At 38.5% G+C, this 26,225-nt stretch overlaps 2 protein-coding genes across 3 annotated transcripts in view; one reads left to right on the top strand and one right to left on the bottom strand.

Annotated features, from left to right (window-relative positions):
* LOC127655440 (free fatty acid receptor 3-like) overlaps positions 1-26,225 on the bottom strand; it is a 526,022-nt gene that overhangs the window by 216,276 nt on the left and 283,521 nt on the right. The gene's annotated exons all lie outside the window — the stretch shown is intronic.
* LOC127655439 (igLON family member 5-like) overlaps positions 17,932-26,225 on the top strand; it is a 244,134-nt gene continuing 235,840 nt past the window's right edge. Inside the window, exon 1 of the mRNA XM_052143263.1 lies at positions 17,932-18,392. Coding sequence (XP_051999223.1) covers positions 18,332-18,392 — 61 coding nt within the window. The 5' untranslated portion in view covers positions 17,932-18,331. The remainder of the gene's footprint in view (positions 18,393-26,225) is intronic.

Raw genomic sequence — 26,225 nt, 5'->3', positions numbered from 1 at the left:
TTTTGAAACCGATGACCCACAGAGGGACATCATCAAAATGACAAATGGATCATTCTATGAAACAGGGCCTTATGATAGGTACATTTCTGCAAGACTTTAAACATTATGTCAGATTAATGTGTTGAAGTGTTAAAAAATGTAGGCGTGCCATCTCAAGATAATGGATTTGAATATATGTAAGGATATTATATGCCTTTAGAAAGGTAACGGTCTTGACAATAACAGTGTTGACAGTTTTACTTTTAATTTGACATTACAACTCTTTTGCTCAAGGTAGAAAACTACAAGGTGCTATTTAGATATGTAATGCTGATATTACTACAAAGACAAAAATCCCCCATTTAGCCTGAACAGACTGTAGGGGCAAGTGCTGTTAGCGAGCACCTATGAAGGCCGGAACGGTACACAAGAGGGTGTGTGGCCAGCACCACACCCGATCGCTTTTGTCTCCCCAGTGGCGATGTTTTACACACCGCACCAGGTACTCATATTAGGCTGAGTCGACCTAGGGGAGGCCCAGGACCGGTTCAGATAATCGTCACTGGTGTTGGCCATGAGCAGGAATCGAACTCGGGTCGCCAGGTTCATAGCGCTGCACGCTAACTGCTGCACTACCGCTCCCACTGATATTACACACACACACACACACACACACACACACACACACACACACACACACACACACACACACACACACACACACACACACACACACACACACACACACACACACACACACACACACACACACACACACACACACACACACACACACACACACACACACACACACACACACACACACACAATGGTTTTTATACTGTACAAACTTTATATTCTATCCCCTAAACCTAACCCTACCCCTAAACCTAACCCTCACAGAAAACTTTCTGCATTTTTGCATTTTCAAAAAACATAATTTAGTATGATTTATAAGCTGTTTTCCTCATGGGGACCGACAAAATGTCCCCACAAGGTCAAAAATTTCGGGTTTTACTATCCTTATGGGGACATTTGGTCCCCACAAAGTGATAAATACACGCTCACACACACACACACACACACACACACACACACACACACAGTTGTGTTTCCATGTTTTATGGGGACTTTCCATAGACATAATGGTTTTTATACTGTACAAACTTTATATTCTATCCCCTAAACCTAACCCTACCCCTAAACCTAACCCTCACAGAAAACTTTCTGCATTTTTACATTTTCAAAAAACATAATTTAGTATGATTTATAAGCTGTTTTCCTCATGGGGACCGACAAAATGTCCCCACAAGGGCAAACATTTCGGGTTTTACTATCCTTATGAGGACATTTGGTCCCCACAAAGTGATAAATACACGCTCACACGCTCACACACACACACACACACACACACACACACACACACACAATGGTTTTTATACTGTACAAACTTTATATTCTATCCCCTAAACCTAACCCTACCCCTAAACCTAACCCTCACAGAAAACTTTCTGCATTTTTGCATTTTCAAAAAACATAATTTAGTATGATTTATAAGCTGTTTTCCTCATGGGGACCGACAAAATGTCCCCACAAGGTCAAAAATTTCGGGTTTTACTATCCTTATGGGGACATTTGGTCCCCACAAAGTGATAAATACACGCACACACACACACACACACACACACACACACACACACACACACACAGTTGTGTTTCCATGTTTTATGGGGACTTTCCATAGACATAATGGTTTTTATACTGTACAAACTTTATATTCTATCCCCTAAACCTAACCCTACCCCTAAACCTAACCCTCACAGAAAACTTTCTGCATTTTTACATTTTCAAAAAACATAATTTAGTATGATTTATAAGCTGTTTTCCTCATGGGGACCGACAAAATGTCCCCACAAGGGCAAACATTTCGGGTTTTACTATCCTTATGAGGACATTTGGTCCCCACAAAGTGATAAATACACGCTCACACACACACACACACACACACACACACACACACACACACACACACACACACTCACTTCAATTATCAGTTGTTACAATACAACATCATGGTAACAGGGTTGACATTTGAAGATGGTCTCTTTTAACTTTAACTTGTTTTTTAAGAATTTACATTTTCAATGGATGATGATCTCATTATGAAACAGTTTTATTTAGTTTATGAAACATGTCATTACTGGGGACAGATATCATGGTAACAGGGTTGAAGCATAACCTGCACTAAAAAAATTACTAGTAAATTTTAAGGATTAAATATAAGTAAAATGTACTAAACTAAATGACATAATATTGATTAAAATGAATAAATTAAGCATTTCAATTAAAATTCATATTTCAATTAAAATATGATACATTTTTGCAAATGTAGAATTTACTTAATATTTTCAGCTTTAATTATTAATTGTAGAAAGTACTTAAATCTTTTCTGCCACATTTACTTCACCACAAAAAATAACTAAATAATAATAATAAAATATAAAATAATATATTTTATTCAAATCAATCAATTTGCTTTGGTTTGCAAATGACAATTTATTAACACTTACAAACATGTTTCCTAGAAAAATAAAACATATAAGAAAAATAAAACATATAAAATACTGTGTGTGTGTGTGTGTGTGTGTGTGTGTGTGTGTGTGTGTGTGTGTGTGTGTGAGCGTGTATTTGTCACTTTGTGGGGACCAAATGTTCCCATAAGGATAGTAAAACCCGAAATGTTTGACCTTGTTGGGACAGTTTGTCGGTCCCCATGAGGAAAACAGCTTATAAATCACACTAAATCATGTTTTTTGAAAATGTAAAAATGCAGAATGTTTTCTGTGAGGGTTAGGTTTAGGGGTAGGGTTAGGGTTAGGGGATAGAATATAAAGTTTGTACAATATAAAAACCATTATGTCTATGGAAAGTCCCCATAAAACATGGAAACACAACATGTGTGTGTGTGTGTGTGTGTTTAGAAAAACGTCAATAATAAAACATACTATAGTTTGGCATCGACTGTTCATTCTTACAAATGACACCCTTTTTGTAGACTGGCCAAAATGCAACTTACCTAATGAACACAAGACGTTGCAAGACGGAAAAAAAACAATGCATAACAATGCAGTTAAGCGTTTGATGAGATGGTAGATTAAAAATATAAATAAAAAAGGTACAGAGAAAAAAAAAATTGGGAAAAAGCCAGTGAGTGAGAGAGCCGAAGACATGATTAAATTCCAACAATTATTAATGCCTGGGCTTTGATCCATCTTCAAGGCTGCTTACTCTGAGCTGTACTTTTCATCTTAAAAGGTGAATCTCCAACGGCTTTTTCAATCACATATTCAATATCAATAATTTACGCTGCCCTTGGGGAGGGACAGAATTAAGTACATGCTCCTCTGCAGGTTAATTAATTAAAATGAAGCATTGACAAATAGCAACGGGACAAAAAGACATAAATGCAGTTTATTTTTGCCATTTGATGCCTGAAAGCTACTCACCCACAACAATTCATTTCTCCCGTTACCTCTAGAAGTCAACGTGAAACGTCGCGAGCAATGCAAATTTTATGTTGCTTGCAAAATAAAATGAATAAATCAGAATACAAGGCTACTTTTGAATGACCGTGAAAGAAGAAAGTTGGTTTTTGGGATGTGAATGGTGTATTTACACCATAAGTGTTGGGTGCAATCTGATTTCAAAGCAATAATTACTGAAATATTATTACATTTTTATTGTATTGTTTGTCAAAAAGTAGTGCAATGCACCATATTTTAAATTCTTGTTATCCGATATTACAGTTACCGATGTTCAATAAATGTCAATGGAAATGTAAAATGTAAGTCCATTTCTATCAGGAATTTTATGAATATAAAACAGAAAAGTAATGTCTCTCTTTGGCGTAAGTAGAATGGCGGTCCAAAGAAGTTGTACTCAGAACCATCATATCCTAATGGAGATAGGAGTCAGGGGCGAGGAGCCTACCCCCGTGCAGGACGGGACTCAACAGGTGGTGTTGGGGGTGGAGGAGGTTGCCATGTTAGCACACTGAAACAGCAATGTGATAGATTGTGAGCAGACTTATAAAGCAACGGCTTACATGTGATTGGCTAGGAGACAATTAATGTCATTAGTAATGTTTTGTTACCTGACATTGCTACTAAACCTTAACAAAATATATAATATAATTTGACCTTATGAAGTTTGACACATTGCACACAATAAGACAAGGAAACTTTACTTTTAAGAAAGTAAAAAGGTTGACTTTAAACCATCAGCTCTCCGCAGAATGCTTTCTGTTGATTTGTTTAAAATGTTTCAATTTCAAGGTGATTTACAGGCATGAAATGTTTACGGGGAAAGAAAAACAAACAACCAAAGCAACTGTGAACACAAAGTACGGCGTATTCAATTGTGGCAGTGCTAACCGTACGAAGGGTGCAAACTTTGAAACTGAAGATTAAAAGTGAATAAATTGTTCCTCTCTGTAATAAAAACCCCTCCTCCTCCTCCTCCTCCTCCTCCTCCTCCCCCTCCCTCGATGGCTGTGGGTTGTTTACTTCATGGAGTTTGGAGAGAGAATTCATTTAAAGGAAAAGAAAGGCTCCACATTTCAAAACACGACTCTGTGCTTGGAATATGTTCTATCGGTTCCTATAAGCTACCAACTAGTCAACTCTCTTTGGATGCTCATTCGCACACTGTTTTAAGGTTTTAATGGGTGATACCAGAGGGACCCAAGGTCTCCTTTAACTTCTGTACTCTTTAGCTCTTTTTTCATTCCTGAAAGTAATGATAACTTCAGTTCAGCAAGTGAGTCAAATGTTGATTCAGTAACCCCTTTGTTTCTGTCAGGAATGCAGAGAATGACAGAGGCACAGGATCCAAGCACAGAGATTAAAAAACAAGGAGTTTATTAAAATACTAAAATGAATCAAAAATAAACCAAAACACCCACAAGGGAGAAAACAAACATAAACGATCCCGTATGGGACAACAAATAATCCAGGGCTGGGGCAGAGGGTAATGGGGAATCAGGACCGACCAGACCAAATAGGAACAGGGCTGATAAACATGAACAAGACCAACAAACAAGACCGACTAGGAACACACAAGACTGGAAACAAGATGAACTGGCACTGGACAGCAAACATGAATAGACTAAAATAGGGAGAGAAATCAAAAGGTTAACAAGACAGGTCAGGTGTGATTTATGAACTTATAATGGGCAAACAAGGAGGCGGGGTATGATGTAAGATAGAGACACGTGGCGATACAGAATCAAAACAAATCCACGTGCTCTCACAAGACAACAAAACATCCGAATGGCATGAGCGTACATCGCCAAGACAATGAGGCAATATACACTCATGCCAACCATCAAACAAAACGAGAGAATGTGTAGCAATGGCAAACAAAGCAATGCCACGCATTCTCACACTAAACGAAACCTGAGCGTACATCGCAAGGCAAACGCCACACGAGGCGAGACAGACAAACGAAACTCAAGACAGACATGGGACGATAATGCCGGACGAATTTGGTCCTGTCAGACCAAAACCCAGACTGACAGAGTGACGGGACCGTGACAGATTCAATAAACGAATGCTTTGTTGTTTTGAAACAAAACTTGGTGTGTCATTGTGAACTTTGAGGCCCTCGGATAAAAGGTACTTTTGATCTGTTTGTCACATAGACTGTAAAAAAAGATGGACGACGCCCCTTCGCTCTTTTCCATTGGTGAGAACTGAAGCCGCCAGTGTCCTGATATGGCGCTGACATCTTGGGACTTGAGTCTGCGCAGTTGCGATTTCGGGACCAGACCTGCGCAGTAATGAGCAGGAAGTAAAGCCGTGAAATCAAGGCCCCGCCCTCACTCTCGCTGAATCAATCGCGAGCACACGCCCCTGCACTTTTGACTTTTGACTTATGACAGTGTGAAATAATTAATTATAGAAATTTAGATATTAAATTTAAAGCTCCAATCTCCTCAGTCCTCCGAAGATCCCGAAAAAAAGTCAGTTGGTGCTTCAGTGACTACTTCACTCAGAGAACCTGTCAATCACAGCTGTCAATCATGATGTCACAGCACCGTTTTTATAGCATCAAATAAATAAAAACAAACTTATTTTGAAAACAAACACTTGAAATGACATCAACGTGATAGAAACGACAGTAAATGACAGAAACTATCTTTGGAAAAAAGATATGTGAAATGTAATTTAATGGTTTAGTTGGTCTCACGTCCCGTTGAATAACATGGGGAGGCGGGGTTTATGACCTATACTAGGACCAGTCACCGGGGGGCGATCGAGACGTTTTGGCTTCACTTTTGAGGGCTTGTGTGGCACACTTGGTTTGTCACTTTACACTCCAAAAAATTCCAATGCATCATTTTTAATGGTCTTTTAAATGAGGTAATTTTTAATATTTTTTTAAATGTAGTTACGTAGTGAATGAGAATCCCACAAAGGTGAGTAAATCAAACATTTTTCAATAGGAATAGTATTTGGGGTAGAGAGCACCCTTGTTGCTAAAGGGCCCCATAAAAAGAATAGATTTGTAAAGACAAATATTCAAAGTGGGCTCACATTGACTGATCTAATCAAAATGTTTGAGATTGATTTGTCATGAGGAATCATATTGTCCTTGATATTGTGACGTATAAGAGGTCATTCAATTATAAAAACATACTTTAAATTTCAGAACTCTAAACTTAATCCCCAAAGCAATTAAAGTATTTGTTGAAACCAAGCTGCAATAACACCTTGTTCTCTAATTCCACGACTCCCCAAAGTCACTAGGGGGTTATTAATTTGTGACCGCCTCTACAGCAACAACATCAATACCTACTTTAAATCACTGCACCCTTGACCCCGCCTACTGGCACTCAGTTTGTAAACAGAGAGAGCGAGAGAGAGAGCAGGAAAAACAGGCCTAATGTGGCCTACTAACTGTTCTTCAACATCAAAGGGGACCCATCTGGACTATTTTTAATTATTTGTGTATATAAACATGCACTAGACAGACTTCTTTGACGATTGTCATGTATATTGCACAGCTTTAAAATACATGGTGTCAAGTTACAACTCTGAAAAGGAAAAGCTATTCTATTTTATTCAGCTGAGCTACTCGTGCTGTTTTGAGCACAAACACGTCCTACACTCGTTCTTCCACCAATCTGTGCAATGGTCTTTAACCATTTTGATGTGTTTTTCAACAGATGATAAGATGATACTGTCTGTGTGTGCATCTTATTTCACCGTGCTTTGGACTATTTATGTGTGGGGGTTTTTTCCTTCTCATCATGGATTTCTTGTGAACCAGTCATAATATGATTCAAGCTTTGCAAAGAAACTGTTATTGAAAAATGAATCCAGTTTAATTCATAAATGTTTCAGATGTCATGACTGTTTGATAGTTTATGAGTGTTAACAGTTGTGCTTGGGTAAACAGTTTAATATATTCAAATGCAATGTGATGGATGTCCGTTATGTGTAAACCCTAAAATTTAGTTTTATAATGTTGTGGTGCTTTTTCATTCTTTTCCGACTGAGTTTCAAATGTGCCTATATTCGAGTTTACACGATGTTAACCAATCATAAGAGTGGCCATTTACATATTTCAAATTGGCAGTAAAATCTGACAATACTGGAATCATAAATTGTGTTTATTTACCTCAGATTACGCAACAACAACAACAACAACAACAACGAAAATTCCCGGCTTGTATAACTAGTGCATTGTCGAGTTGATTGACAGGAGATATCTGTATCTAAAAGATGATGGGCTCTTTTACCTGTAAGGCGGGACTTCCTTTTCTACATCCCTTGACCTTTGAGCGTTCCCATTTCCTCCCATTCACGCCCCGTCTCTGCTAGATAGTCTCGGAGTTTAAAGGAGGTGCTTGGGCCATAACCGTGTGTTTCAGACAGAGGGCCAGAAACAAGGTGGAAAATTATCATATTTTACAAAATATAAAACTTTATTTAGTAAATAAAAACATAAAACTATATATCATATCAGCAGCAGTACGCATGTGTGACATAATTTTAATGTTATGTTCATGTGAGAACAGACGCACGTGCGACACACTCGGTAGAGCAGCGCTGTTTACAACTGAGTAGGAGGAACGCTGTACAGAAGCTTAGTTGGATTTGGTTTAGATTTGTATCTGTTTGTTTACTCACAATTGGGTGTTTGTGTGCTCATCCTGGATGTCTCAACCGAGATAAAAACTTGAGATTACGTCCGAACATGCCAATGCGAATATGACATACGACAGACCATGTGAACTCTGGCCTCTCGTGAATGAGCATATGGCTGCTGAACTAAAGTGAATGATTTATAGTTAAAAGTTAAATTGTCGTTTCACATTAGAAGACATTAATCTAACCACTGCAGTTGTATGGATGACGTTTATGCTGACTGTCTGTTCTTATTGGAGCTTCAAAGGTTGGATCACTATCCACTTGCATTTTAAGGACCTACTGAGCAAAGACATTTTTCTACCTTTCTTTAAATGTGTTCTGCTGAAGAAAGAAAGTCATACACACATGGGATGGCATGAGGGTGAGTAGATAGATAGACTCTTTCTTTATTTCAGTGACCCCCAACCCTCTCTATTTGGGTCTATCTAAAGGACAGTGAATACAAGTGAATGTCTGCCGCTTGTGTCATGCCAATTAATGCGGAAATCCTTAGGCATGTGTTAACACAGATAGAAAGCAGCAATGACATCTCCATACATTTCCATACTAAATAGCCTGGAGATGCCTTTCTCTCTCTCTCTCTCTCTCTCTCTCTCTCTCTCTCTCTCTCTCTCTCTCTCTCTGTGGCACTGCCATAAACTCTTATTGGCACGCACACACACACACTATTGGCCCTGGAGCACAACTTTGAACACTGCAGAGCATCCTTTTGCTAAAGAATGTCTCCCGAGGAAAGATTGCGTCATGGTTTGTGCCCACTGATCCTGCGGTTCTGTCAGACTTAATGGTCCTATCAAATTCACAAAAATAATTCAAATAAAAATTGCATCAGTAATTTAATTCCAGCGGGCATACCAAAGGTAGGAATCTTTTTTTTTAGGCCTAGATAGTGAATTTGCACTTGATTTAAAAGAAAGCACTTTAAAGGATTATTCCGGGTTCAATACAAGTATAGCTCAATTTGTGGAATAATGTTGATTTGCACAAAATTGTATTTAGACTCATTCCCTCCTTTATTAAAAAACAAAAAGTAAAACCAGCATGAAGACACTTATGACGGAAGTGAATGGGGCCAGTCCATTAGCGTTAAAATACACAGTCACAGACATAAACATTATATATGTTAAGGCAATAAAATTGTTTACTAACCTTATCTGTGTAAAGTTATAACCAATATTACAACTTTTTTGGCTGAACCCAGCAGCACCATACTCCGATGAGAACAAAACTTGTCGATCATTCCTGTCACAAAGCTCTCTGGTTTTTGCTCTCCAACCATCATCTTTTCCCACTGAGAATGCCAAAGTAGCTTATGTCATTACACTTCTCTCCGGCCGGGCTTGTGAATGGGGAATAGCGGTTTGGGATAATGGATATCAGTGCCACGGGCACGGAGGCAGCGAGAGTGCTTTCGGAACTTCATCATGGCGACAGGTCAGTGTCGGACTACTCTACTGAATTTCGCACTCTTGCTGCATTTTGCGGATGGAACCAGCAGGCATATTGGGACCAGTTCCTGAATGGGCTTTCCGAGCAGGAGTCGAGATTCATGATCTGGACTTCCCCAAATGCCTCAATAATCTAGTTGATTTGGTCATCAGGGTGGATAATTGCCTTGTAGTTCAACGGAAATATTGCAGAGCTGCTCCATCTAGGGAGGTCCCTATCTTGTCTGCCTGTTCTCCATCACTGGCCAGCCCATCAGAACCCATGTCAGAGGAGGAACCCATTCAGGCTGGGAGAGCTCAGCTATCTTCCAAAGTAGATTACAGGTGTTTACAATGGTTTGCGTCTTTACTGTGGATGACCGGGTCACACTGCTTCCTTCTGTATGGTAAAAGACCCAGCTCACCAGTAGATAAGGGGTTACTGGTGAGCGTTACCCCTCTGCATATATCCCCCAGAAGCAAGACTTTTTGGTCACCTGATCACCCTCAGCTCCAGTGGTTTTGGGACATCTGTGGCTGGTAGCTCACAGCCCTCATTTAAACTGAGCAGACAGTTCTGTGTTGTCTTGGAGCTCGTTTTGCTTATCTCCATGTCTTGTCTCAGATTGCTCTCTTCCCAATCTTGCCTTGTTCTGTGTCTCAGCAGGAACCAGCAGACCTTACTGTGGTACCCGAGGTCTACCACGATCTGAGGACTGTGTTCAGCAAGTACTGGGCTGCGTCTCTACTGCTGCACCGCCCGTATGACACTGCGATTTATCTACTACCTGGCACTTCTCTGCCTCAAGGTCGTCTCTATTTGCTCTCTGCTCCGGAGAGGGAGGCCATGGAGAATTACATCAGTGATTTTCTGGCAGCAGGTATAATTTGTCCCTCTTCCTCTCCGGCCAGGGCGGGGTTCTTCTTTGTTGATAAGATGGATGGCTCCTTAAGTCCCTGTGTAGATTATCAGGGGCTGAATGACATAACGGTGAAGAATCGTTACCATTTACTGTTGATATCATCGGCCTTTGAACTCTTGCAGGGGGCCACCGTCTTCACGAAGTTGGACTTACGTAACGCTTACCACTTGGTCCAGATAAGAGAGGAGGACGAATGGAGGACGGCCTTTAACACACTTACTGGGCACTTTGAATATCTTGTTATGCCTTTCGGCCTTTCCAACTCCCCGGCTGTCTTCCAACTTCCCAATTAGTTTTAATTTATCTTGACGATATTTTTCTTTTTTTCTAGTAATCTCAATGACCATGTCCAGTATGTCAGGCGAGTGCTTCAGTGACTGCTGGAGAATAATTTGTTCATCAAGGCATAGAAGTGTGATTTTTACACACAGTCGGTTTCGTTCCTGGGGTTCATCCTTTCGCCTGACGGAATCCGATTTGACCCTGCTAAGGTTAAGGCTGTTATTGATTGAACAACTCCAGATACTCGCAAGGCGGTCCAATGCCATTATTGCTGGGGTTTTGCCAATTTATGAAGAGAATCCATTCTGTTTTTCATGTCAAAAATCAAACATGTTGTTCGTTCCCCTCTTCACCTCAATACTCCCGTTCCTCTGCCTCCCCATCTATTTGGGGAGAAGCTGGAATCTGGCTCGTGACATCCTGGATCCTGCCCTCATTGATGAGTTTCATCGGCATCGTGGTGGACCTTCGGGAGGATGGGGAGGTTGGGTCTGCCTGTCTTTTCCTGTGTGTCTGCGTGAGGCTGTTTTTCCGTTATGTGTTTCCTTTTGCCGCATGAACGGCACGATTAGCGTTTCCATGGGTTCACTCATTTGCTCTGTTCACCAGCTGATTATCGTCACTTGCATCTTGTTAAGCTTGTCTATATACTGTATACCCTCATGTTTGTGTCTAGTGCTAGATTGTTAATTTGTGTTAGCATCTCAGTCTTGCAGGTCAGTCAGTTGGTCTTGTCCTGTTTGCTCTTTTCGGTTGGATTATTGCTTTGTGGATCTTGGAACTACTCAACTTTGGCTTTCTTACCCTGTCATCGCTGTCATCATTTCTCTGCCCGGGTGTCCCAAGTTGGTCATCAGTGTCATCATCCTCACCACTGCCATATCGTCACCTTCCTAAAATAATGTCTTACGTCATTTTTCAGGTTTTTCAGAAATTTTTCCAGAGGTGGCCAGCATCATGAGGGGATGATTTAGGAAAAACAAATCATTTTTGTCCAAAAATGACTTAGGACATTATTTTAGGAAGATGACGATATTGAGTTTCAAGTGCAGTTTTATTTACAGTGCTGGCATCCAAATGTGAATTCAATACAAAACATACATAAATGACTTGACTTGGCTGTTTCAAACAACATTATACCAACAATACTCAAAAAGAGACAATGGCAAACGTAAGGGCTTAAATACATGGACATGACATAGACAACCAATGACGAGACTAAACAAATGAATATGATAACAAGAGTAATAAACAAGATCCAATTATATAAACAGAACCGATATTAAGATTACAAGACACATACCACAAACCAGATACTCACATGACCGGAACAAATGAGTGGAACAGGAAATCACATGACAAGAACTCATGACCAGAAACAGGTACAGGAAGTAAACTCATTTCAAAATAAAAGGCATGAAAACAAAACTTGAACAAAAACACATTTAAACATGACAAGGTTTCTATGCATTTTTATGACAGTAATATCATGTTAACTGGTGTAATGTTTACATCTTGTACCTACAGTGTACTTGTACTATTGTATTTTAGCATTTATTGACTAGCCCTTTTAACTTCCATTTACCTCAATTAGCATGTTTACATGCACACCAATATGCTGATTATTCCCAAAAATGTTCTTATTTAAAAAATCTGACAAAGAAAGAAATCTGTGTTTAAATGAGATTTAAAATAATTGTGTTATTCTATGCTTTTGATGTCAAAACCTGAAGAGACATGCACTCAACACGTGCGCACACTGGATAAGTCAGCGAATAAACTGGAAAAGGTGTTTACGCATGCGCTAAATTGGTGTAGTGGGCAACAATCTACCCATGCCGACCGTTTTATTCGTACACTCTTTATGACCTCACACCGATAAAGGAACTGTCACGTGTGCAAGAACGTGCACGTAAACTAGCTCAATGTTACCACTTTGTTTTAGTAAACAAGGGGCAAGTCAAATTGTCTTTTGCCATACATACTGTTAATTGAGCTTCACATTTACTGAACCCAGAATATTCCTTGAAATATTTTTTCAGGGAAAAGCAGCTTACCTTAAAAAAACCTTTAAACAAATAATAAATATATATATATATATATATATATATATATATATATATATATATATATATATATATATATATATATATATATATTACTCAAGCATCCAGTCACTCGTGGCAACTTTACGACCACTACAACTATCCCGTCTCGCCTGAGGACAGTGAGTAATGTTCTCTCTCATTTGTGTTTTGGTCAGGTCCTTCAAAACCACCAGAGCTGTAAGAACCCATGAACCAGGATGGCCTCGACTTGCCTGCGCAATAGCGACATCAGAAGTGGTGGTGGCGTAATGGGCTAAAGCACATAACTGGTAATCAGAAGGTCGCTGGTTCGATCCCCACAGCCACCACCATTGTGTCCTTGAGCAAGGCACTTAACTCCAGGTTGCTCTGGGGGAATTGTCCCTGTAATAAGTGATCTGTAAGACGCTTTGGATAAAAGCGTCTGCCAAATGCGTAAATGTAAATGCAGACGTGTTTGGCTGCGCACATGCAAAGGAATATTGTGAATGGCGGTATCCGAACCCAACAATTCAGGAAGCATTCAAAGGCAGAAAGGCATTTAGACACAGGTCAAATCCAATGTCTGAAAACAATCCTGTTTACTAAGATACTTTCATCTGGTTGATATATAAAGAGAGCATAGATGTATCCTTCATAAACTTATGATTCAGTTTTGACCATATATATTTGTTTGGTTATCTCTAAAGCACACGTTTGTTTTTGAGCATATGACGATAAGTTACGGTGTCTTAGAAGTCAGTCTGGATTCAGTTTTGGATTCAGGCACAGCGTTTGAGAACTTTCATGGCACTCTCTGCTCTTGGAGGAGTATTGTAGGAGTAAGGGAATTGCAACAGAAAGATGACAATGATGAACCTAAGCAGGTCACAGAGACAGTCAAAATTCTTGACACTGATCAAAAGAAGTGAATGCATTTGAAAATGTCTCAAGCAGTCGCAAACAACATTGAAAGGACGAAGGACACCAGCTTTCAGATAGCAATCTTGAAATGCAAATCATGCTAAGGCTGCTCTATTGAAATGTTCTCTCTCTCTCTGAGAATTACATCAAAAAGCAAACAGAAAGAGCAAACAAGTGACATCTCGTTCGGAAGGTACACAAACAAATGGAAGCAAAGACAATCCCAATGAATGATTTTAATTAGACATGAACGAGAGCTGTTTCAATGACTGCTGCATGAATACTCAATAATACTCTGTGCAACTTTTTGAAGTCTGTCATTTAACACAAGATCGCATTAAATGATGCTATACGGACCATTAATGTGTGATAAATGCAACGTAATAGGACTACAAATGATTTCAATCTTTGGGAAAGCACATAAGATTTCTGCACCATTTCACAATTGATTTCTCTGACAGATTGCCGAATGAACATACTGCCGCTCTATTGTGCTACGACGAGACCCACGCTTCTGAAGAACAGCACAGCTCTTAACACTTTCAATAAATCAGATCTTACATCTGAATTAGAAGTCGAATGTTATTCCATTTTATTATTAAAGGTCTCGATCAACAAGCCTGCACAGCACAAGCTATTATCTCTTAAGGAGACGTCGTGGATATACACACTGTGCAGGGGGAATTCAGGTCAGTTTGGCCATTTTTTGACGTGAATTTCCAGGTTTAATTTGAGTTTCTTTGTGGCATAATGTCTTCTGACACAGAATATAAGCTAATTTGTGGTTTCTGTACAGCACTTACAATGCAATGAGGCAGAATTCTCGAGGTTTATAGAGCAGAAATGTGAAACTTGTACTTTTGTCATAGCACTTATTTGTAAAAAACAAGTGTGCAATGGGGCTGAACGCCCCTCGGGTTAAAATTGTTGTAAAACTGCAACAATACTTTCCTGAACACCTGTTTGTCACTGTAAAAATCTTTAGTTTTAAAGTGCATCACATGCAAATGTCTAAAGTTTGATTTTGAGGTACCTTGATCTAACATTTTATTAAATAATGCAAGCTTATGTAGCTAATGAGAATCGTTGAAATGATCACATTTATTGGACAAAATAATTAATTGTCATTTTCCATTTTTCAATAAAAGGTCGATAAGTAAAAGGAAAGTGTTTGGGGTAAAAAAAGACCCCTTGTTGCAGAAGCTAAAGGCCCCTCAAAAGAACAGATTTTTTTAGGCATGTTTAACATAGGCTCACGTTGACTAATCCAATCACTACGATTGAGATTGATTCATTTTTTAGAATACTTGAGATGTTACGAAAAAGCCAAATGTGATTGAAATGAATAGGAAACGGAGCACCCTCTTCTGAATTAATTTAGAATACGCATTATCTTCATTTGTTATACTCAAAAGAAAAATAAGACATTTTGCTCCCTCAACAGTTCAGTGTTTGCCGAAGTTAACAAATCTTTCCTAAAAACTTAAACACATATTTTGGCCTATTTTTAATATTTATGCATTCCAATTTTATTACAAAATTCCATCAAAATTGAACGGTGTAATGTTTAACTAAATTAAATTAATAAAACTAAAACATTTAGTTTTCTTTTATTAAAGATAATGCAATTAAATTTGATGGAATTTTGTTATTATTATAATTATTTTGTGTGTGTATATCGCTTTATCCAGCATCTTTTTTTAATACATTTTAATCCAAGCAACATTTTTCTTTATATATATATATATTAGGGCTGTCGATTTAACACGTTAATTCAGTGCGATTAATTTGACAAAAAATAACGCGTTATCGCACCATAATAAGGAAGAGTCCTCAGAAATGCAAGCTTGTAGTACCACCTGTTTACTCCAGAGGGCAGTAAGTGAAATTTCAGCTTTATGAGCAACACGCGAAAAATTGCGATTGACAGCCCTAATATATGTTTTTTTTTATCTTGATGCATTTTGCAACCAGAAAAAAAATTCACATTTTCCTTAAGGTGTGACTTTAGCAGTGTTGGGTGCGCCCGATTACAAGTAATTAGTTACTGCAATCTGATTACTTTTAGTCAAAAAATGTAATTACATTTTAAAGCCTTGTAATCAGATTACAGTTACCGACTTTCAATGAAAGTAATTACTTTTAAGTTCATTACTTGTGTTAAAGTAATATGATACATTTAAAATATGAATGTGTTTCTGCAACTGAAGGGTGTGCGACAATTAATTATATGTGGAAAAAAAAACTTTTCTGGGAAAATTGATTTAGAAATTAACTTAAAGGTGAACTCAGTAATTTTCTCCTCATTTATAAAAGTTTAACTCCAAGACACAAATTGTAATTTTGTTTTATTTTATTGTTGTTTTTCAACCCAATGAATAATCCAGTGAATGTTTCCATATAAACAGAATATGTATTATGTATATGCTGTCATAAACAACAACAACAACAACAACAACAACAACAATAGTAGTTGCAGTAGTTTTTAAAATGCTACATGTCAAGCATGTTATTGTTAAAAATGTTAATATTTTTGACAAATTTTTCTTAAATATGCATTTTTATTATTTAATTGTAATTGTCTTGTTATTATTATGCATTTAAAAATTTCCCCCATCCATTTGCCACAACAAAAAATGACAATTTCTGCTCAAAACTAGTCACGTTACTTAAAATGCACTCCTATGTTCACTTAATTGTTATGTCATTATAAAGCAAAGTGATAAACTCAAATGTGATTTCCCTCTTTAAACTTGTGAGTTTAATATTTATTATACTATTAAGATGAAAATATACTACACAGTAGTGCTCTCTAAACAGAGAGCTATTAACCACTAATGTGCTTGCCAAATACTCCTTCCCCTCCAATACTGCAGTACACTGAGGCCCTGTCCCAATACCCACACTCGCGGTCATGGCCACTTGAGTGGGCGTGCACGCGACAGGCAGTAAGTGCTCGAGACTGTCCCATGTCTAAAACAGGCCAAAGCTCAGTGCACTTAACCCGCACTAAATTCACACTAGCGGAATAGGCTAACTGCATCCCAGAGTTCATCACGATCAGGAGCCACACCCATCCTACCCGAGCATCAGTGTATATTTTCTTTTCAACATAAGTGAAACAGTGAAATGTACGTGAAGCATATATTTATTTTAGTATAAATGAATATATTCAACATTATATAAAGTGTTTGGGATGACTTAATAGCAGCATCATAATTACAAAAGTTAATTTATGTGTATATTTATATTTGTTATTCTTCACACCAAATAATCACATAATTTTGTTTGTTCTTGCCTTATACTGCTGGTGATTTTGGTCATTTATCAGCCAATGTGACATATAATACAGTCTAGTAAATGTTGTTTTTAAAATGTTAAAATGATTAACTACTACCATGGTTTCTTTCTCATCTTTATGTATGTAAAATACATGTTGTAATGCTTTTTATTTGTTGTATGTAATTATGGACAATGCAATTTTACAGTTAAACATATTTTAATATGCAAATAATTGAATATATAATAAAATAATTAACTTTTACAATTATTTTCAAACAATAAAAACATGATAAAAATGTACTTACATATTTTCTATAGGACAACACACTTCCAACAACCAGTAGTGCATTAATAAATGAAAAGATGGGTAAAAGTTTCAGTTATTTATTATTTTAAGTAGACTACAACAGTCAACACTACCAACAATAATCAGTCTTCAGCTGAGTAAAAATACAAAAACATCTGTCGCACCAACATCTTTAAGTCTCGACGTGCAATCAAAAGTCCTCCACACACTCGTAGTCTTCACGTGTACTTGCACACTAGTGATCATACACCGGAAATACGTAAGAAAATTGGATAAGTAGGCAAGAACAAAACCGCAAGTGGGGATATTGGGACAGAGCCTGAGTGTGCTATAAATCACCTCAGATTTATCATAGCGCTCTTGTTCTCTCCGCCCCTCTGTGCGCTCGTGATTGGCCGAAGCGTTCCCGCCCCCTTCCTTGTGTCCCGCTGATTGGTGGAGGGCATTTCTCCTTGAGCTGTCAATCACCGGTTTCTTTCGGGCTTCGCTCTCTCAAGCCCCTTTAACTATGCACAGTGATAACGCGACGCGTCAGACCAGAACATCCCTCAAAAACCTCCACAACACTCTTTATCATCTTCCCTGAAGTCTTTTCCTCCTCTTTGGATTGCTTTGTCTTGCATCTAAATCCTGAGTGGGAAAATACTAGTATTTTTTTTTTTTTTTTGTATTAATTTATTTTTGCGTGAAGGAATTATTTATGTGTCCTTTGGCACTCCAAACGCCAACAGATTGTGTTCGGTCTCCTCGCGAAGGGTCACTTGGGAGAATCGGTTCACTTTTGACACACTTGGAAGATTGTGGACTGCGGACGTTTAATTGAAAAGGATAAAAAAAAAGGGCGAACGACTGTTTATGCGTTTTAATCTCCTTAAAAAGATCACAACGGACTGTTGCTGCAAGGACAGTGAGGGAAACTCGAAACATGAGTTGCGCAATGTTGCGACACGCACTCGCAGCTTGGCTGTTGGCATTGCTGTGGCAAGGTAAGTTGGCATTCCTCAAGCGTTCCTCTACACGGGGCACATCATGCACAGTAGATCTTGCCTTATTCTTTTGCTCGGACCTGGACTGGAATACTAATGCGGTTCTGGGGGTCTACCTGCCAATGAATCACGCGTGTGTGTCCACGCAAGGGGTTTGTTGTGTTCTCGGCGTGCGCGCGCTTGTGTGTGTGTGTGTGTGTGTGTGTGTGTGTGTGTGATGAGAATCAAATCATAGAGACAAGTGCGTTCTACAACATACGAGTGCTGCATATCAACACTTGGAGAGAAAAAAACAAACAAAAAAAAACATCAAGACTGCTTTCCTCGCCTTTTCTTCTCTCTGTGTGTAAGAAGTCTATGTATGCACGTAGAGATCGACCGATATTGTTTTTTTAATGACCGATAGATTATTTGTATATATATATATATATATATATATATATATATATATATATATATATATATATATATATATATATATATATATATATCATATCAGACATGCATAACCGATTTTTAATTATTGTATTTTGGCTTTTTATCGCAGTAAGGGAATAATCACTAGACGTTAACAATATAATGTATATGACGTCATAAACAACAATAACAATAGTTGCAGTAATTTATCTTAAAATGCTACGTCAAGTATGTTATTTAATAAAAAGTATTTTTAATATTTTAAATATTTATAAAATACGTATTTTTATTATTTAATTTAAATTGTATTACTATTATCGTAAATGTAGCTTAAATTGCTACATTTCTGTTATTTTTTTACGTAATTTAAATTATTTGTATTTATTATGTAATTTAAATTATTATTATTGATTTAGCTTAAAATGCTACATGTCAATCGTTTATTTTCTGTATTAACTACCATTTTTATTACTATAACATTATTATTATTGTTTAAAAATAATTATTATGTTTATATGTAATTGTTGTTGTTGTTTGTTAATTTAGCTTAAAATGCTGCATGATAAGAATCATTTTTATTAATATATAAAATATTAAATATTTAAAACACATTTTTATTAATTATTAAAATGTACATTATAATAATTACATCAAAAGTTGAATACTTTATGCAACCAAAACATACTATTTAATTAATTTACCTGGGAACACCTGTTCCCTGTTGTATGCACAGTGTTGTAATATCATTGTTGGGTGCTGTTCTGTAGAAACCCACCAGATGGCATTTATCAGTAGAGCCGATATTCAAAAACCCATTATTGACTAGGTAGAAAATGTGAATATCGGTTAAAAAAATCTCTGTCTAAGTGATCGGTCTATCTCAACACGTGTTTACTTCGCACTGTTGAAAGTGTGATTCTCCTCGAGGGTGGATGATGCAAAACGCTTCCGTACATTTCTAAAACTAAATGTGAAACTGGCGTGAGCAATTATATAAATCTCATGATAAAACCCACAGAGTGAATATGATGTATTGCTGCAATTTTGGCACTAATATTGGCCTAATTGTTGATGGATGAATTAGGAATTAGTTGGATATGTCTGAGTACTCCTAACTCTATCTGAATGCTTTTCTAGGACGGTTGTGCTTGGCGAAATGGTTAATCTCAGAGAACTGATGAAAACCAGACATATCTGGATGATTCGTATGGATTCGGAGTAGTCTACTATTGTTGTATTATTGATTTGTCAGAGAACACTGGGGCATCAGTCAGGGAATAATAGCATTTGGTGTGCTGTGAAGAGAGAAAAACCTGCTTTGAAATGATGTTTGATTCCACTTTTCAAACCCTTTACCACGATGAACACAAATTTAATCTTTCTTACCCTGCAGGGAATCTTTTTTTCACACATACGCCAGAGCACTGAGGAGGAACTCAGGAGCATCTAGTTTGCCCCTTGTGTGCACCAAAACACGTTTCAGTATACGTATATTAATGCCACCTTGTATGCCCGAAACACATTCTTGACAAGTACGTGAATGCAACGCTTTCTTCACCCTCATACTCCTATGATGTTCTTTCTTCTGTGGAAGACAAAAGAAGATGTTTAGCAGAATGTTATCCTCATTCACCAATCACTTTCATTCCATTATTTTCCCATAGAATAAAAGTGATTGGTGACTGAGGCTCACTCGAAGGACGATGTTACAGTATCGAGCTTGGGTAGATAGAAGCCTGTGCTTTGTATTCTGGTATTAGCCTGAAATGCATTAGCCAAGCATTTGCGTAGAGAATGTTTTGAACGTACTCTATCGCCCCCTTGTGTACTGGAGTTTTTTACGTCACAACAACGCAAGAGCACACGTTAAGTATGTATGACAGGACCGCACACTTGAAACATGTTAGCAAAGCATTCGCATTTGTGTAGAGTATGTTCTGACCATACTCTATCGCCCCCTTGAGTCCTGTAGTTTTTACCTTCACTGCAACGGAAGAGCACACGTTAAGTATGGACGACAGGACCACGCACTTGAAATGCGTTGGCCAAGCATTTGCCTTTGCGTAGAGTATGTTTCTGAACATGCTCTTACGCTTGCGACTGTTAGTATGCAGATCGATACTTGATGTCAAGCATGCAGAGTATGTTGTGGCAGACCTACATTTACTTCTTGTAAGTATGTTCAGACCATCTCCTTGAATACTGTAGTTTGTTACCGCTACAGCAATGCAAGAAAACGTGTTATGTAAGTACGGCAGGACCTCACACTTGAAATGCGTTGGCCAAGCATTTGCATTTGTGTGGAGTATGTTTCTGACTGTACTCTATCGCCCCCTTGAGTCCTGTAGTTTGGTATCGTCACAGCAATGCAGGAGTGCATGTTAAGCATGTACGTTTGCGTAGATTATGTTTCTGACTGTACTCTATCGCCCCCTTGAGTCCTGTAGTTTTTACTGTCACTGCAACGCAAAAGCAATTTGTATTTTTCTGACCGTAGGAGTTTCTGAACATACTCTATGTAGCGTTTGCGTATTTGTGTATAGGATGTTTCAGACCGCCCCCTTGAATACTGTAGTTTGTTACCGCTACAGCAATGCAAGTAAACGTGTTATGCAAGTACGGCAGGACCACACACTTGAAATACGTTGGCCAAGCATTTGCATTTGCGTGGAGTATGTTTCTGACTGTACTCTATCGCCCCCTTGAGTCCTGTAGGTTGGTATCGTCACAGCAATGCAGGAGCGCATGTACGACAGGACCGTAAAACTTGAAATGCGTTAGCCAAGCATATGTGTTTGCGTAGACTATGTTTTTGATCGTACTCCTATTACCCCCTTGAGTACTGTAGTTTGTTACCGCTACAGCAATGCAAGTTGCATGTGTTAAGGATATACAACAGGACCGTGCACTTGAAATGCGTTATCCAAGAATTCACGTCTGTATACTTGTGTAAAGTATGTTTTGGCCTTAAGGTTTACATAACCAAATCACCTGTTAATCATTTCCATTAGTGTAGGACAGTGCTGCTGATGTTCAGATCAATGTATGATTAAGTTTACAAATCATACAAGGTGGATCTGTTGAAGGACATGCAACATTGTGTGAGGGAGCAGAATTGTTTAATTTTGTGTCGGCTTGTGTTTTGGTTGGTGGGATGGTTGAACGAGACGCCCAGAGAGCTCATAACTCCCACAGACTCAACAGAGCTGGTGATGTTTGCTCAGGGGAAAATCTGTCTCAAACTCATTATGGTTTTTATAACGGTCACAATCCAGCACCAGGGAAATTGATTAAGCTGGCTGACCACATCATTTACACCCGGTTCAGCTGGACATTTTCCCGCTTTCTCTGCCATTAGGTGCGCTTAAAGTTTAAAAAGCAAAATCTTAGTTTATTTTCTGTGACCTCCAGACTAAGAAAATATATTTTAGATTACCAATAATGAGTAAGCTTCTAATAAATAAAATATTTTGACCATGCTAACCAAAAAACAAAAAAAAAAAGATCCACGGTTTGTTTGGTTTTCAGACTAAGAACAGATGAATCCCAGAGATTTTTTTTGCACGGACAAGATCATTTTATAAAAAAATTTATTTCTTCGTATTTTCATTTGTACATTTATTTAATACAAGGGCTGAGCGGCAATAATACTGCACACTATATGCTTTTGCTATATCATGTTTTAAATCAACTACCTCACTATGTATTCATGCAAGTGTAGTTGGTTGTGTCATTTATATGGTTAAATGCAGTAGCGTCTGGGCAGCTGGTTATCTGCCCTGCTTTTGTACCCTTGAGCAGGTCACATGACCTTCACATCAGTACAGCATGGCATTACCATTTCCCCTTGACCCACTACAACTGTTTTAAAAACACAGAGGCTGCTTAATGGCATTTATGTAATCAAATAAAATATGGCCTTGACTAACCTAGTTTGCTCAGACAGAAAATTAAAAATTTTAGAGATGCAAATTGTGCCCTGCATCAGTTATAATTCTAACTTAAGTCACGAATCGATATCTTTTTAAATGTCATTCGGACTGGAGAGAGACATTTGTTTTGTTTGTGGATATTTTGGTAAGACATTTAGTTTGTGCAGTGAATGCTAATTACACTACAATACAATAAGGCATTTATCACATGTTTTGATTGCTTGGTTCAAAGGAGAAGATGCCAATTCTACTGTTATTGAAGAATTTGTCTTTTTGGCTTTACCCCCAAAACTTTACATGTACAAAACGGCACATCCGATACTGGTATTGTATCAAGAGGATTGATACTCCTTATAAAAAAAATAAAAATGAAATAACATATCGATATTAAAGGAATATTCCAGGTTCAATTCAATCTTAGCTCAATTGACAGCAACTGTTGCATGATGTTCTGGGCTGGACTGGTAATCTGGCATACCGGGCATTTTCCCGGTGGGCCGACGTACTTTGGGGCCATTCAGGGGCGGACTGGCCATCGGGAGTACCGAGCAGACTGGTGGGTTGGCAACGGAATGGGCCGAATTGTCCATGATATGGTAAAATGAGCTGCCGAGTTATGCAGAACTGACCACAAAACGGCTCTGCGATATGCAGAAAAGGACAGTAAACCCCCACCCCCCCCAAACCACCTACTTTTGGGCCAGTTGCTTGGTAAAATCCCGGGCCGATTTCTCTTCCCAGTCCAGCCCTGATGATGTTGATCACCACAAAAATGAATTTCCACTTGTCCCTTTTTAAAAATAAATAAAATTAAAATAAAAAAATCTGGTTTACATTGAGACACTTACAATGAAAGTCAATGGGACCAATTTGTAAACATTAAAATACTCACGTTTTAAAAATTATAGCCACAAGATGTGAACAATATGTGTGCTAACAAGTTTTAACCTGTGTAAAGTTATAGCCGATTTTACATTTTTGTTGCCATGACGACATAAACCCGTAAACCTTAAAATCCCAAAACGACCATAAAAACAATGATTTAATGATGATTGGATCTGTATGATTGGATCTGTTTCTCCTTCTACTCATTTAAACGCACAGAAATGGTGAAAGACACCAGCAGTTGCAGAGCGCAGTTACAGCGCTCGTTCATTATACATTTAATCCAAATAAATCTGTTAAAATATTGAAAATGTTCTGTAGTTGTTACGTTTACATCCACACCAATATGCTGATAACTCCCTGACTTGGCGAGAAAACCGTGTTTACATGTGATTTGCAATAATCGCGTTATTTTGACGTCAAACCGCGAAGAGTCATGCGCAGAACACCCGCATGCATTGGAAAAGCCGGTGAGAACACCGGTAAAGGTGTTTACATGCCACACAAAATCGGTGGAATGGGCAAAAATCTACACGTGTTGACCAGCGCAAGAACGTGCAAGTGCATGTAAACGCTTATTATACGTAATAAGCGGCAACGTGTGTGGTAATGTAAATGCAATAAATGGCTTTCATTTATTGTTGTAAGGTCAAAAACAGCTTAAGAATAAATAGGTCAACACAGGTTGGTGTTTGCCCATTACGTCAGTCCTGCATTGCATGTAAACACCTTATCCGGTGTTCTTATCGGCTTATCTAATGCGCGCACGTGGTTTTGCCTCCTCACGGTTTGACGTCAAAAGCAGAGAATAAAGCGACTATTTCAAATCTCATGTAAATACGGGTTTCGTGCATTCAAGCTGACTTTTGGATATTATCAGCATATTGGTTTGCATGTAAACAGGCTCGCTGTTAAATGGCTAAACTGGCCTATTTTATCATCAGAAATTAAAATGAAACAAAAAACTATTCAATGGAGGAATCGGTATTGGCCGGATAGTGATGGTAAATGGTCTGCACTTATATAGTGCCTTTTTAACCTAATTTAACCGGGTCACATTCACCCATTCACACACACGCACACCAATGACGGCAGAGCTGCCATGCAAGGCGCTAGCCTGCCATTGGGAGCAACTTGGGGTTCAGTGTCTTGCCCAAGGACACTTCGGCATGTGGGTCGAGAATCGAACCACCAACCCTGCGATTAGCAGCCGACCCGCTCTACCACCTGAGCCACAGTGGCTAGTGCTTGGTATCAGAAAATAAGTGGGATCGTCCATCCCTAAACGGCACTAATGATGGCCTGCTGCAGATGTATTCGCAAGTATGTTGCAAACGGTACCATCAAAATATGAATTTGTCGTTCCAAGTCCATATGACTGTCTTCCCGTAGAACACAAAAAGAGATGTTTGGCAGAATGTTAGCCGGAACGTTTGGTGGAATAGTCACAATTTGCTTTCATCTTTTTTTCCATACAGTGAAAGTCAATGGTGACGGAGGCTGAAATTCACCTAATGACAGAATTTGAGTGAACTATCCCATTAAGTTACAGTTATAGATTTTCAATTAAATTTAGCCTCCAAATATCACCAAAATGTAACTGTTCCCAGCCACTCAAATCAGTGTGATTTCAGTGTCAACATTATTGACGAAACTTCAACAGAAAACCTGAAATCATGTGTTGACAGGCAGCAGAGAGCAGGTACACCTGTCGTTCAGTACATCATAACCGATTCTCACAGCTGCGGTAGGTGGGTCAATGTTTATGATCCATATTTGCTCATTTCCCTCCCTCTTGGACCAAGACTGTTGACAGGCAGAGAAAAAGCTATGAGATCCATCCACTGCCACCAAAAACAGATGCCACGTCTTTCCAAACTGGCTCTCTTTCTGAACTACAATGCGAAGCTCTCCAAGCCTGGCCCGCAAACGGTCTCTGTGAGTTTCTGGAGCCTATTGGTTGCTTTTCTAAATTTCTTGTCTTGTTGTCAGCTCGTAGTCCATCAAACCTGGCCTGCATGACTGGTGAGAAGGAACTGTTGATGTTATCGCAGTGCTGGGGTGGGCTGATTCACTAGTCGGACGACGAGGCACTGGGATTCAAGTCCGAGGTTGGGCGTGTGCTTGTTACACCTGTTGGAAACCGTAGTAACCGATTGTGGTGTTTTTGTAATCTGGACATTTTGAAATATTAAGCAAGCTGTAGAGGATTTCTAAAAATTTTCACCAAAGTGTTGACCATTATGTGACATGCCTTTGATAAATGAAAGATGACAGAGCTTGTCACTTGAACTGTGATCACAACCGCTGGTGTCATAGCTGGAGGTAAGGACATTGGGTTAGGGATAGCTCACCCAAAAATGAAAACTCTGTCATCATTTACTCACCCATGTCATTCCATTTGACATTTTTTCTTCCAGTAAAAAATATTGATTTTCCCGATTAATTCCTTAATTGATTCTTAAAATCCCATGACTAGTTTGCGTGGTTTGGGCCCTGTTGCTTATATATAAAGCAATATTTTCACAATGGACCAAGTTAGAAGATTCCCTGTAACATTTTAAGTGATTGATATATTAACATTAGCCGACATTTAAAT

This window comes from Xyrauchen texanus, chromosome 15, assembly GCF_025860055.1.
Source record: "Xyrauchen texanus isolate HMW12.3.18 chromosome 15, RBS_HiC_50CHRs, whole genome shotgun sequence".
Classification (NCBI taxonomy): Eukaryota; Metazoa; Chordata; class Actinopteri; order Cypriniformes; family Catostomidae; genus Xyrauchen; species Xyrauchen texanus.
This window is presented reverse-complemented; position numbering and strand designations above follow the sequence as displayed.